Source organism: Ursus arctos, unplaced genomic scaffold (genome assembly GCF_023065955.2).
Source record: "Ursus arctos isolate Adak ecotype North America unplaced genomic scaffold, UrsArc2.0 scaffold_5, whole genome shotgun sequence".
NCBI lineage: Eukaryota > Metazoa > Chordata > Mammalia > Carnivora > Ursidae > Ursus > Ursus arctos.
The window spans coordinates 56,357,277-56,371,477 of record NW_026623067.1 but is presented as its reverse complement, the minus strand read 5'-3'; the positions used below and the strand labels follow the sequence as shown (position 1 = coordinate 56,371,477).

At 40.2% G+C, this 14,201-nt stretch overlaps 1 protein-coding gene across 2 annotated transcripts in view; it reads left to right on the top strand.

Annotated features, from left to right (window-relative positions):
• The window catches only part of LOC113255246 (survival motor neuron protein), a 45,439-nt gene that overhangs the window by 9,552 nt on the left and 21,686 nt on the right, over positions 1 to 14,201 (top strand). For both annotated transcript variants that reach the window (XM_026498824.4, XM_026498826.4), the window contains 5 exons: positions 5,278 to 5,349; positions 7,517 to 7,636; positions 8,536 to 8,736; positions 8,886 to 9,041; positions 10,172 to 10,261. In XM_026498824.4, coding sequence (XP_026354609.2) covers positions 5,278 to 5,349; positions 7,517 to 7,636; positions 8,536 to 8,736; positions 8,886 to 9,041; positions 10,172 to 10,261 — 639 coding nt within the window. The remainder of the gene's footprint in view (positions 1 to 5,277; positions 5,350 to 7,516; positions 7,637 to 8,535; positions 8,737 to 8,885; positions 9,042 to 10,171; positions 10,262 to 14,201) is intronic.

Below are 14,201 nucleotides of genomic sequence, written 5' to 3'. Positions count from 1 at the left end.
TGGCTATTGTAAATAATGCTGCAGTAAACATAGAGGTGAAACACCGATGAAAGAAATCCAAGACAGTACAAAGAAATGGAAAGACATCCATTCTATGCTCATGGGTTGGAAGAACAAATATTGTTAAAATGTCTATACTACTCAGGGGCGCTTGGGTGGCTCAGCCGTTAAGCGTCTGCCTTTGGCTCAGGTCATGATCCCAGGGTCCTGGGATGGAGCACGGCATCAGGCTTCCTGATTTATGTGGTACTACAAAAGAACTCGAATAGCCAAAGCAATCTTGAAAAAGAAAAACAAAACTGAAGGTATCACAATTCCAGATTTCAAGTTATATAACAGAGTGGTAGTAATTAAAACAGTATGGTACTGGCATAAAAATACATACTTAGCTCAGTGGAGTAGAAGAGATTGATACATGATGAATAAAGATGATGTGTGATACATACCCAATGGATTATTACTTAGTCTTAAGAATCAAGTCTTGCCATTTGCAATAACATGCATAGAGCTACAGAGTATAATGCTAAGTGAAATAGGTCAGAGAAAAACAAATAACATATGATTTCACTCTGATGTGGAATTTAAGAAACAAAACAAATGGGCACCTGGGTGGCTTAGCTGGTAAAGCGTCTGACTTGAATCTCAGCTCAGGTCTCTATCTCAGGGTCATGAGTTCAGGCCCCACATTAGGCTCCATGTTAGGCCTGGAGCCTACTTTAAAATAAAAAAAGAAAGAAGGGAAACAAAGGAAAAAAGAGACAAACCAAGAAAGGCTCTTAACTATAGAGGACAGACTGATGGTTGCGAGAGGGGAGGTGGGTGAAGGGATGGGGATTAAAGAATACACTTAACGAAATAAAATGATTTTTAAAATAAACATAGGGGTGCATATATCCTTTCAGGTTAGTGTTTTTGTATTCTTGGGGTAAATATTCAGTGCAGTTACTGGATCATAGGGTAGTTCTTTTTGCTGGGGGGAGGAGTAGTTCTATTATTTATTTTTTGAGTAATCTCCATACTGTTTTCCGTGGTGGCTGCTCCAGTTTGCAGTGTCACCAACAGTGCATGAGGATTCCTTTTTCTGCACATCCTCATCCACACTTGTTTCTTGTGTTTTTGATTTTAGCCATTATGACAGGTGTGAGTTGGTATCTCATTGAGGTTTTGATTTTCATGTGTGGTTTGGCCATCTGTGTCTTCTATCAAGAAATACCTGCTCATCTCTTCTGCCCAGGGAGAGTAGGATTCTTTAAACTGAGTTAGTTTATGGAAAGGTTATAGTTATTGGTTATAATAAGTAAGAACCACGTAAGTTACTAGCTGCGATTGGGTGGCATACAAGATCATTGATAGGGAGGAGTTTAAAGACTTGCAATGTAAGATATTGGAAGGATCATCTACATGGGTTTCTAAATAATCAGGAATGACAGAAGTAATGGAGAGAGTGCTGGGGTGTAAATCTTGGAATGGGGAAATGTGGCTCAGATGGCTGTAGATGACTGCATGAAGAGGAATAGTAGACAGTGGAGTCTGGTAACAGGATTTTGTTTATTTTTTTAATTATTATTAATATATAATGTATTATTTGTTTCAGGGGTGCAGGTCTGTGATTCATCAGTCTTACACAATACACAACACTCACCACAACACATACCCTCCCCAGTGTCCATCACCCAACCACCCCCATTCCTCCCATCCCCCTCCACTCCAGCAACCCTCAGTTAGTTTCCTGAGATTAAGAGTCTTTTATGGTTTGTCTCCCTCTCGTTTCCTCTTGTTTCATTTTTTTCCTCTCTTCCCCTATGATCCTCTGCCTTGTTTCTCAAATTCCACATATCAGTGAGATCATATGATAATTTTTTCTCTGATTGACTTATTTCTATTTTGCTTAGCATAATACCCTCTAGTTCTATCCACGTCGTTGCAAGTGGCAAGATTTCGTTTTTTTTGATGGCCGTATAATATTCCATTATATGTACATTCACACACGCACACACACCCCACATCTTCTTTACCCATTCATCTGTCAATGGACATCTGGGCTGTTGCCATAGTTTGACTTTGTGGCCATTGCTGCTATAAACATTGGGGTGCAGGTGCCCCTTTGGATCACTACATTTATATCTTTGGGGTAAATACCCAGTAGTGCAATTGCTGGTTTGTAGGGTAGCTCTATTTTCAACTTCTTGAGGACCCTCCATACTGTCTTCCAGAGTGGCTGCACCAGCTTGCATTCCCACTAACAATGTAGGAGGGTTCCCCTTTCTCTGCATCCTCGCCAACACCTGTCATTTCCTGACTCATTAATTTTAGCCATTCTGACTGGTATGAGGTGGTATCTTATTGTGATTTTGATTTGTATTTCCCTGATGCTGTGTGGTAACAGGATTTTTAAAACAGAGTTATCAGGAAGGAAGGAGGAAGAAAAATCTGGAAGTGGGTGTGAGGAGCAAGGAAGATTGCTTCCCCATCTGTGGTACAGTGATTTGATAGAGGGGAAAATACTTCATTTGAAATGTCTGCAAGGAAAGAAGCATCTTCAGGGAGAGCTAGATTTTAAAGCAAGAAGATAAAGGGAATATTCAGAGAAGAGATTAAAGATATCAGGAGCAGGATTTGCTGATTACTCAAGAGATCGCAGCAGAAGTGTCCGTAATTGAGAATTGTAGAACATGGCAGCACTTGAGGAATACCTTGAGAAACCTAGGCTGCTACTGGTGACCGAGAAACAGTTATATAAAGACAGTGCTCATGGCCTGTTGTGGTGGCTGTTGTATAACAAATCACCCAAAAGGTAGTAGCTTGAAATAGTAATAATCGTGGGGTGCTGGGGTGGCTCTGTCGGTGAGGTGTCTGCCTTTGGCTCACGTCACTATCCCAGGACGATCCCTGGGTCCTGGGATCAAGCCCATGTCAGGCGCTCTGTGCAGCAGGGAGCCTACTGCTCCCTTTCCTTCTGCCTGCCACTCCATCTGCTTGTGCGCTCTCTCCCTTTCTCACTCCCCCTCTCCCTGTCAAATGGATAAATAAAATCGTTAAAAAAGAACAGTAATAATCATTTTATTATCTGTCATAGTTTCTGTGGGTGAGGAATTTATGAAGGCCTAGCTGGGCAGTTCTTCAGAGCTTTCATGTGGTTGCATTCACATAGTGATTGGAGCTATAGTAGCCCGGGAGCAAGCCGCTAGAGATTGGCAGCTTTTTTAAAAATTTTATTTGTTTATTTTTAGAGGGAAGAGCACGAGTAGAGAGAGGCAGAGGGAGAAGGAGAGCAAGGATCCCAAGTGGGCTTCATGCTTAGCGCAGAGCCTGACATGGGGCTCTGTCCCACAACCCCGAGATCGTGATCCAAGCTGAAATCAAGAGTCAGACGCTTAGCAGCACCAGTTGGTTGGGCATCCAGCTCTTGATTTTGGCTTGGGTCTTGATCTCAGGGTCATGGGATCAAGCCCCGCATCCAGTTCCTTGCTCAGTGCCAGTCTGCTACTCTCCCTCTCCCCCTTACCCCATTCTCATGTACACACACATTCTCTCTCTCTCGGTCTCTCTCTTACTCAAATAAATGGATAAATCTTAAAAAAAAAAATGTCGGGCACTTAACCAACCGAGCCAGATTCCCCAACAGCCTTTTCTTTTCTTCGTGATCTCAGTGTGTGGGCTAGTTTGGATTTTCTTATACCCGTTTATAGTCCTTCCCTCTCATTCCTCCTCATCTCCTGTTCTGCAGTAACTGTCGGATCACACTTCCTGTTACCACAGATTAGTATACATTTTCTAGAATTTTATAAACATGAAATCTTTGGTTTCCTTTGTTCATAATAGTTACTTGAGGTTCATACATTTTGTTGTACGTATTGCGCATTCCTTTTTACTTCTGTAGTATCACATTGCATTAATATACTATGATTTGTTTATCCATTAACTTGTTCATGATATTTGGATTGTTTTCATTGGTGACTGGCACTAATAGAGCTGCTGTGGATTTTAGTGGAGAAGACTGTATGGACCTACGTTTTCATTTCTTTTGGAAATTACTCATGGAGTAGGTGTATTTTAACTCTTTAATAAGAAGCTGCCTTCTTATTGGCTGTCCCAGTCATTAGAGCATGCGACTCTTGATCTCAGGGTCATGAGTTCAAACCCCCATGATGGATGTGCTGCCTACTTAAAAAAAAACAAAACTGGGGCGCCTGGGTGGCACAGCGGTTAAGCGTTTGCCTTTGGCTCAGGGCGTGATCCCTGCGTTATGGGATCGAGCCCCACATCAGGCTCCTCTGCTGTGAGCCTGCTTCTTCCTCTCCCACTCCCCCGCCTGTGTTCCCTGTCTCACTGGCTGTCTCTGTCTCTGTCTCTGTCAAATAAATAAATAAAATCTTAAAAAAAAAAAAAAAAAAAAAAGAATGCCCTCTCCAAGGGCGCGTGGGTGGCTCAGTCCTCCTGGAACAGGCTCCCTGCTCAGTGGGGATCCTGCTTCTCCCTCTCCCTTTGCCTGCCGCTCCCCTGCTTGTGTTCTCTCTCTCCCTCTCTCTCTCTCCCGCCCAGTCCCGCTCTGTCAAATAAAGTCTTTAAAAATAAATAAATAAAATTAAATTAAGATTAATTAGTCACTATTAATAGTTTATAACCTTAAACATTTTGAGAATTCTTTGAATAAGCTAGACACAGTGTAAGTCAAGGGGAAAAGACTATTCTTTGGACCACAGATTCTATGGTCAGACTAGCATTACTGAAGTCTGTACAAAGTCAAACTAATGGCCAGGTATTTTCCCATACTGCCAAGTTAAACCCTATCAGCTCTTAGAAAAGACTGAAACATGGGTTACGCTTGAACATATCCACTTATTGTGGAGCATTCGGGCGCCTGGGTGGCCCAGTCGGTTAAGCGGCTGCCTTCAGCTCAGGTCATGATTCCAGGGTCCTGGGATTGAGCCCTGCATCAGGTTCCCTGCTCAGCGAGGAGCCTGCTTCCCTCTCGCTGCCATTCCCCCTGGTTGTGATCTCTTTCAAATTAAATAAATAAAAGATTTTAAATAGATAGATAGAGGAGCATTCACTTTTCAGCGTACCTCTTAGAGCATTTGCATAGGTCTAGCTTTGGCAGTAATGTCACATACTCTCTAAGTAGGTAGGCTTTCTGTAGTTTTATTTAGAATTTTAAATACCTGTTTTTGTGTAATTTCATTATGTCTGGAGTAAGATGGCTCTTGATACTATCTAACATACATTTTGATGAAATCCATTTAAACATTAATTGTTTTTGTTCTTTACCCTTCCCAGAGTGATGATTCTGACATTTGGGATGATACAGCATTGATAAAAGCTTATGATAAAGCTGTGGCTTCGTTTAAGGTATGAAATGTTTACTTATTCTTTTCCTTATTTCCTCATGTTAATCATTTGGAAAAACATTATGATAACATACTTAAAGTGTTAATGTACATATTATTCAGTTCTAATTTTGAAGACCAATGGATATCATTGGTTAGTTAGCTTAGCTGATAATCTTCTTTTAAAAATCAGTAGGCTCTCTGTATGTCATTCCTTTAGCAAAGGCAACTGAAGTAGAATTGTAAACATTGCTTTCTTTTAAAGTGTTTGCATTGTATCAAACTATAGAAGTTCTCTAATTCAGATTAATGGAAGGGCACCCTGAATTATAATTTTCATTTTACAAGCCTTCATTGAAATAATAATGATAAATATCACTAGTGCTATAATTAGTACTTGTAGAGTGTTTACAACATCTTAGGCACTGTTCTAAATGCTGTGCTTATGTTAAATTAATCTTCCCCAAATCCTCTGAGTTGGTTATCAAGTTAAGTGTTCCTGATGATAGAGTTATACTATTCTTTTAGGGGATGTAGTCTGTTTTTGTGGCCCAAACAAGACATTTACACAGTTGTCCAGCATTATCACTTTCCCTTCCGTGTGAGGTATTTTGTTTTTTTGAGTGCCATGCATAGGCCATCAGTAGTCCAGGCAAAGAGCATATCTTCACAGAGAGCACCAGGTACAAGATCCACTTCTTTCCCTCAGTCACTCGTGTAGCATGAGGTAAAGATCAAACCTGTATGTCATCCTTGAAGCTGAATTCAAATTTGTCAGTAATGCTTTTCAGTATACCCTTAGAGTAGATGCATACTAATTGCAAGGTTCTGTAAAGTGCAGATTAAAGTGGGGCTCAGCGATGGATGGAATTGATGGTATTGTAGAGGGAAGTAGTCTGAGTAGAGGGAAAGCTGGTTTATTTTTATTTATTTATTCATGTTTAAGATTTTATTTATTTATTCAACAGAGATAGAGACAGCCAGCGAGAGAGGGAACACAAGCGGGGAGTGGGAGAGGAAGAAGCAGGCTCGTAGCAGAAGAGCCTGATGTGGGGCTCGATCCCATCACACCGGGATCACGCCCTGAGCCGAAGGCAAGCGCTTAACCGCTGTGCCACCCAGGCACCCCTTATTTATTTATTTTTAAAGATTTATTTTTTTTGAGAGAGAGATTGAGAGTGTGAGAAGGGTGTGGGGCGGAGGGCGAGAGAGAGAATCCCAAGCAGAGTCCATGTTGAGCACAGAGCCTGATGTGGGGCTCAGTCTCCCAACCCTGAGATCATGACCTGACCTGAAATCAAGAGTTGGATACTTAACTGACTGAGCCACCCAGGCACCCCAATAGTTTACTTTTAACTGTGTTGAGTTTGAAGTAGATATTGCAGAGGAAAGTAATCTGAGTAGAGGAAAAGATAGTTTACTTTTAATTGTGTTGAGTTTGAAGTAAATGTGAGGATAGGAAATTGGTAATTGGAAATGTTGGATTGAATGAAGAAGAAATGTCACCTGGATAATAGCTTTAGAAGTCTGCTTGCATAGAGGTTATAATTGAATTAATAGGAATACATGATCATAAACAGGTAAAGAAGGATGGAAAGTTCTTTTTGGGAATGCCCAAGGTTAAGACTTGATCAGAGAGGTAATAAAGCATTAGAGTTCTGCATTGCTATATCATCCAAAATGTCATGAATTTTAAGACAAATGATCAATAGAATATAATGTTACAGAAAGGGTGAGAGTGGGGACTTAATTAAAAGGGTCCTTAGAGGGACATCTGGGTGGCTCAGTCAGTTAAGCATCTGCCTTCAGCGCAGGTCATGATCCTTGAGTCCTGGGATCGAGTCCCACATCGGGCTCCCTGCTCAGCGGGGAACCTGCTCCCTCTGCCTGCCGCTCCTCCTGCTTGTGCGCTCACTCTCTTTCTCTCTCTCTCTCTCTCTCTCTGAGAAATAAATAAATAAAATCTTTAAAAAAATAAATAAAATAAATAAAAGGGTCCTTAGAGCTGATAATCAGATATAGGATGCCTTCCGGAATAGTTTCTGCAGCATGTGGGATGATGAAAGAGGAAGTAGAAGCTGTCTGAGTTGATGGGGCCTTGAGACCAGCTTGTAGTGACTGAGTTCTATCGTTAAACTTCTTTCATGTCTTACCCTGTAACATGTACATTTCTATTCATGTTTTCATAGCATGCCCTAAAGAATGGTGACATTTCTGAAGCTTCGGATAAACCAAAAGGCACACCTAAAAGAAAACCTGCTAAGAAGAATAAGAGCCAAAAAAAGAATGCTACAACCCCCCTGAAGCAGGTTATTTTAAAACATTGGGATTGAACTTCAAAGAACTTCTTGTTGATGTTTTTAATAATAGTGTAAAATATTTTTAACTAAAATGATTAGTATAGTGTTTTCCATTGACAGGTAATCACAAAATTTCTAAAACAGCTATTAAACTTTCTATAGTTTAGAAAAATGCATGTTAATAAAAGTATAATGAATTCGGTGGGAATGATCAGTTGAAGATTGTGTTTACTTTACGTGAGGGGTGGGCTAGAGGAACCCAGTGCTTTTTGGTAGGAGTACGTCAGAGCCTTAATCTGAATTGGCAGTGTTCTGCTTAAACTGAGAGATGACTATGCCTCTTCCCCCCCAACAACCCTTAAACTAATACCCAGGAACCAAAAATTCTGGATGGAATCATTTCTCCTATTTAAAACAGTAGACCCGAAAGCTAAATATTTTGGTGTCTCATCAGTTCCTTTAGTTTTATCATTACCAAGGGGAAAGAGAGCTAACATTTGATAAGCTCGCCCATGTGCTGGACCAGAGTGCAGGTCACTTTACACACTTTCCCCCCTTTCTGTTCTTCACAACCAATATATGAGGTAGATTTTATTATAATTATTTAACAGATGAGGAAAGTGAGACTGAAATAATTAGAAACTTGTCCATGATTATGTAAATGGCAGAATTTATATTATATTGACAAATACATGGCTTGATTATGTAAGCAAAATTATATTTATCTTGGAAATTCAGATTTATGTGTTTTCGGCCCCGAGCCTTTTTGACTATATCCTTCTGCCTTTCAGATGAGTTAGCTGGAGACTGTCCCCTCTGCAGTCTACCATACCCTACCTTAACAAGATTGCAGTTTATCATCTTTAAAAGAAATATGTGCATGTGTGTATCTTTGGTTTCTTTTATAGTGGAAAGTTGGTGACAAATGTTCTGCCATTTGGTCAGAAGATGGCTGCGTTTACCCAGCTACCATTGCTTCAATTGATTTTAAGAGAGAAACCTGCATTGTGGTTTACACTGGATATGGAAATAGGGAGGAGCAAAATATGTCTGATCTACTTTCGCCAGTGTCTGAAGTAGCTAATAATGTAGAACAGAATGCTCAGGAGGTAAGCATATTGGGGGGGGGGAATTCTTGGAAACCGAGAGGGGTTGAGAAAGTAAACGATATAACTGGTTGTTAGTTTGATCTACTGAGGCTTTAATTCTTTTTTAATACCTTTATAACAAAAATACATCTATTTTTTTCTTTTTAAAGAATGAAAATGAAAGTCAAATTTCAACAGATGAAAGTGAGAACTCCTCCAGGTCTCCTGGAAATAAGCCAAATAACATCAAGTCAAAAGCTGCTCCATGGAACTCTTTTCTCCCTCCACCACCCCCCATGCCGGGATCGGGACTGGGACCAGGAAAGGTAAATTTCTCCCGAGAAGAGGTTTCCCAGGAAATAGTTAAAAACTTCCCACCCCTCCATTAAGTTACATTACCTGGGGCGCCTGGGTGGCTCTGTTTAAGCATCTGCCTTCAGCTCAGGTCATGATCTCAGGGTACTGGGATTGAGCCCCATGTCAGGTTCCCTGCTCAGCGGGGAGTCTGCTGCTCTCCCTGCTCCTACCCCTCCTTCCCCTGCTCCCCGTTCATTCTCTCTCTCAAATTAATTAATTAAATCATTGGGAGGGGGAAGATTTTTATTTTAAGTTGGGTCATGAACCCCTGTAGGTGTGTCCCTATCCAGTTCTGTATAAAGCAGTGATTTCTTCACTGGAGGTTATGGTATTCAGGCAGTAATAATAATAAATAAAATTTAAAATCATGACTTATTAAAGCTTTTTCTGAAGATTTTCTGTTGAGAGAGTTCTTACTAGGTTTAGATTACGATTTCTAGAATGATCACACCTCTTAATTTATATATCATACTTCCTTGGTCTCGGGGGGCTAATTTTTCATATTAAATGAGAGGTTTACTGGGGCGCCTGGATGGCACAGTCATTAAGCGTCTGCCTTTGGCTCAGGGCGTGATCCCGGCGTTATGGGATCGAGCCCCACATCAGGCTCCTCCACTATGAGCCTGCTTCTTCCTCTCCCATTCCCCCTGCTTGTGTTCCCTCTCTCGCTGGCTGTCTCTCTGTCAAATAAATAAATAAAATCTTAAAAAAAAAAAAAAAAAAGAGGTTTACTAATTTTTACAGTTTATGCTCTATAGTAGTATATGTAATTCAAAGGTTATACAATTTAATTAGAGAAATTGTGGGGCAGATAGTCTTTTATGATTCAAGTATCTTGCTAAATACACTGTCTCTGATTTATTAGGTAATTAGGAGTCTTTCTTACTTTGATTTTACTTTCTGAATGTTTATATAGAAAGGAAATGAGGAAAATCTAGATTTATGAGTCTTCACTATTTGGTGTATGAAATTCTGTTTCATCGTTTTTGACATGTATATTATTCTGGGTGGTTATTTTGACTCTTATGGCATTTAATCTTTTTTCCTCCTTTCATGTATAAATTGGGAAATTAATCTTCGTTTGGAATGTTCTTTACAGGCTGGTCTAAAATTCAGTGGCCCACCACCACCTCCACCACCACCACACTTCTTATCATGCTGGCTGCCTCCATTTCCTTCTGGACCACCAGTAAGTACAGAAGAATTCAGATTAAACCTTGCGTTCATACATACTTAGGGATTTAGCAGCACATAGGTGATTGGGAAATGTCATTTTAGACCATCCCTATGGTCAGATTCTAATGGGTAAAAATTTGAACTAAACCTCAGGTCTTTGTTCTTAATGCCCTTCTGCTACCTTCAGTCCTCTTATTGGCCCCAACTCTGAGCCCTATATTGCCTGCTTCCTTCATGTCAGAAATTGTATCTCATTCTATAGGGAGGTATCTCCTATTTCAAAGGATTTAATTGCACTGTAAATAAGGATTAATGCTTTGGTCTTCCAGGTATGCTTGGATGTTAACTTCACATAGACTATGTGTATGTCTAATGATAGAATTCTGGGTATCAGCAGTAGGCTAGACACAAGACACTTTCTGGCAAATTCATGTGTTCCAGTAGGGGCAGCACAGTTGTTCTACCTCAGACCTTTCCTTAAAATGCCGTCTGGGTGTTTTTTGAGTAAAACCATAGAAGTATGTGTACTTGCAATGCCTGGGTGGCTCAGTCGGTTGGGCATCTGACTCTTGATTTTCGCTCAGGTCATGATCTCGGTGTCATTGGATTGAGGCCCACGTCAGGTTCCACACTAAGCGCGGAGTCTGTTTGAGATTTTCTTTCTTTCTTTCTTTCTTTCTTTCTTTCTTTCTTTCTTTTTTTTTTTTTTTTTTTTTAAAGATTTTATTTATTTATTTGACAGAGATAGAGACAGCCAGCGAGAGAGGGAACACAAGCAGGGGGAGTGGGAGAGGAAGAAGCAGGCTCATAACGGAGGAGCCTGATGTGGGGCTCGATCCCGTAACGCCGGAATCATGCCCTGAGCGGAAGGCAGACGCTTAACCGCTGTGCCACCCAGGCGCCCCTGTTTGAGATTTTCTTTCCCTCTCTGCCCCTACCCCCACTTGCATGCATGCACTCGTGCTCTCTCTGAATAAATAAAATCTTTTTTTAAAAAAAGCATAACATATTTAGTCTTTTCCCCATAGATTCATAATGGAATGGAGTAATAGTTCAAAAATCAAAACAAAATACCTAACATTTTACGTGATCTATTTTCTTTTGATTCTTATTCATTTTAATTTTGTTGGTCTTCTGTTGTTACTGGTTGGCCTTCTCAAAATGTCAGATTTTTTTTTAAGTTTTTTTTTTAATAATAATTATTTTGTTATATTAGTCACCATACAGTACATTCTCAGTTCTTGATGCAATGTTCCATGATTCATTACTTGCATATAACACCCAGTGCACTGTGCAATATGTGCCTTCCTTAATACCCATCACCGGCTTATCCCAATCCCCCACCCACCTCCCCTCTGAAGCCCTCAGTTTGTTTCCCAGAGTCCACAGTCTCTCATGGTTCATTCCCCCTTCTGTTTACCCCCCCCTTCATTCTTTCCTTCCTTCTCCTACCGATCTTCCTATTTCTTATATTCCATAAATGAGTGAAACCATATGATAATTGTCTTTCTCTGCTTGACTTATTTCACTTAGCATAATCTCCAGTCCCGTCCATGTTGCTGTAAATGTCGTGTAATCATTCTTTCTGATGGCTGAGTAATATTCCATTGTATATATGGACCACATCTTCTTAATCCAGTCATCTGTTGAAGGGTGTCTCGGCTCCTTCCACGATTTAGCTGTTGTGGAAATGCTGCTATGAACATTGGGGTGCATATGGCCCTTCTCTTCACTACGTCTGTATCTTTGGGGTAAATACCCAGTAGTGCAATTGCTGGATCATTAGGGTAGCTCAATTTTTAACTTTTTAAGGGACCTCCACACTTTTCCAAAGTGGCTTGCATTCCCACCAACAGTGTAAGAGGGATCCCCTTTCTCCACATCCTATCCAACATTTGTTGTTTCCTGCCTTGTCCATTTTTGCCATTCTAACTGGCGTAAGGTGGTATCTCAAGGTGGTTTTGATTTGAATTTCCCTGATGGCTAATGATTTTGAGCATTTTTTCATGTGTCTGTTAGCCATTTGTATGTCTTCATTGGAAAAGTGTCTGTTCATATCTTCTGCCCATTTTTTTATTTGATTATTTGTTTCTCATGGATTGAATTTAAGAAGTTCTTTGTAGATGTTGGATACAAATCTTTTACCTGTAGTGTCATTTGCAAATATCTTCTCCCATTCCGTGGACTGCCTCTTAGTTTTTTTGACTGTTTCCTTGGCTGTGCAGAAGCTTTTTATCTTGATGAAGTCTCACACGTTCATTTTTTCTTTTGTTTCTCTTGCCTTTGGAGATATGTCATAAAAAAGTTGCTGTGGCCGATGTCAGAGAGGTTGCAGCGTGTGTTCTCCTCTAGGATTTTGATGGATTCCTGTCTCACATCGAGGTCTTTGAACCATTTGGAGTTTATCTTTGTGTATGGTGTGAGAGAGTGGTCAAGTTTCATTCTTTTGCATATAGCTGTCCAATTTTCCTAGCACCATTTACTGAACAGACTGTCTCTTTTCCACTGGATGTTTTTTCCTGCTTTGTCAAAGATTAGTTGCCCAAAGAGCTGAGGGTCCATTTCTGGGTTCTCTATTCTCTTCCATTGGTCTGTGTGTCTGTTTTTGTGCCAGTACCATGCTGTCTTTGTGATCACAGCTTTGTAGTATAGCTTGAAGTCCGGCAACGTGATGTCCTCAGCTTTGTTTTTCCTTTTCAACAATTCCTTGGAGATTCGGGGTCTTTTCTGGTTCCACACAAATTTAAGGGCTGTTTGTTCCAGTTCTTTGAAAAATGTCATTGGTATTTTGATCGGGATGGCATTGAAAGTGTAGATTGCTCTGGGTAGCATAGACATTTTAACTATGTTTATTCTTCCGATCCATGAGCATGGAATATTTTTCCATCTTTTTGTGTCTTCTTCAATGTCTTTCAAGAGTGATTTGTAGTTTCTAGAATATAGATCCTTTACGTCTCTGGGTAAGTTAATACCAAGATGACGTATGATTTTTGGTGCTATTGTAAATGGAATGGATTCCCTAATTTCTCTTTCTTCAGTCTCATTATTCGTGTATAGAAATGCAACTGATTTCTGAGCATTGATTTTGTATCCCGCCACATTACTGAATTGCTCTATAACTTCTAGTAGTTTGGGAGTGGATTCTTTTGGGTTTTCCATATAGAGTATCATGTCATCTGCGAAGAGAGACAGTTTGACTTCTTCTTTGCCGATTTGGATACTTTTATCCCTTTTTGTTGTCTGATTGCTGTTGCAAGGACTTGTAGTACTATGTTGAATAATAATGGCGAGAGTGGGCATCCTTGTCAAGTTCCTGATCTTAAGGGAAAGGCCTTCAGCTTTTCCCCGTTGAGAATGATATTCGCTGTAGGCTTTTCATAGATGGTTTTTATGAGATCGAGGAATGTACCCTCTATTCCTACACTCTGAAGGGTTTTAATCAGGAAAGGATGCTATATTTTGTCAAATGCTTTTTCTTTATCAATTGAGAGGATCATATGGTTCTTGACTCTTTTCTTGTTGATGTGATCTATCACACTGATCAATTTGCGAATGTTGAACCACCCTTGCATCCCAGGGATGAATCCCACTTGGTCTTGATGGACAATCCTTTTAATGTATTGTTGGATCCTATTAGCTAGTATCTTGTTGAGAATTTTGGCGTCCATATTCATCAGGAATATCGGTCTGTGTAATTCTCCTTTTTGATGGGGTCTTTGCCTGGTTTGGGGATCAAGGTAATACTGGCCTCATAGAATGAGTTTGGTAGTTTTCCTTCTGTTTCTGTTTTTTGAAACGGCTTCAGGAGAATAGGTATTATTTCTTCTTTGAATGTTTGGTAGAATTCTCTGGGGAATCTGTCAGGCCCTGGACTCTTGCTTTTGGGGAGGTTTTTGATCACTGCTTCAATCTCTTCATAATTAATCGGTCTGTTTAAAAAATCAGTTTCTTCC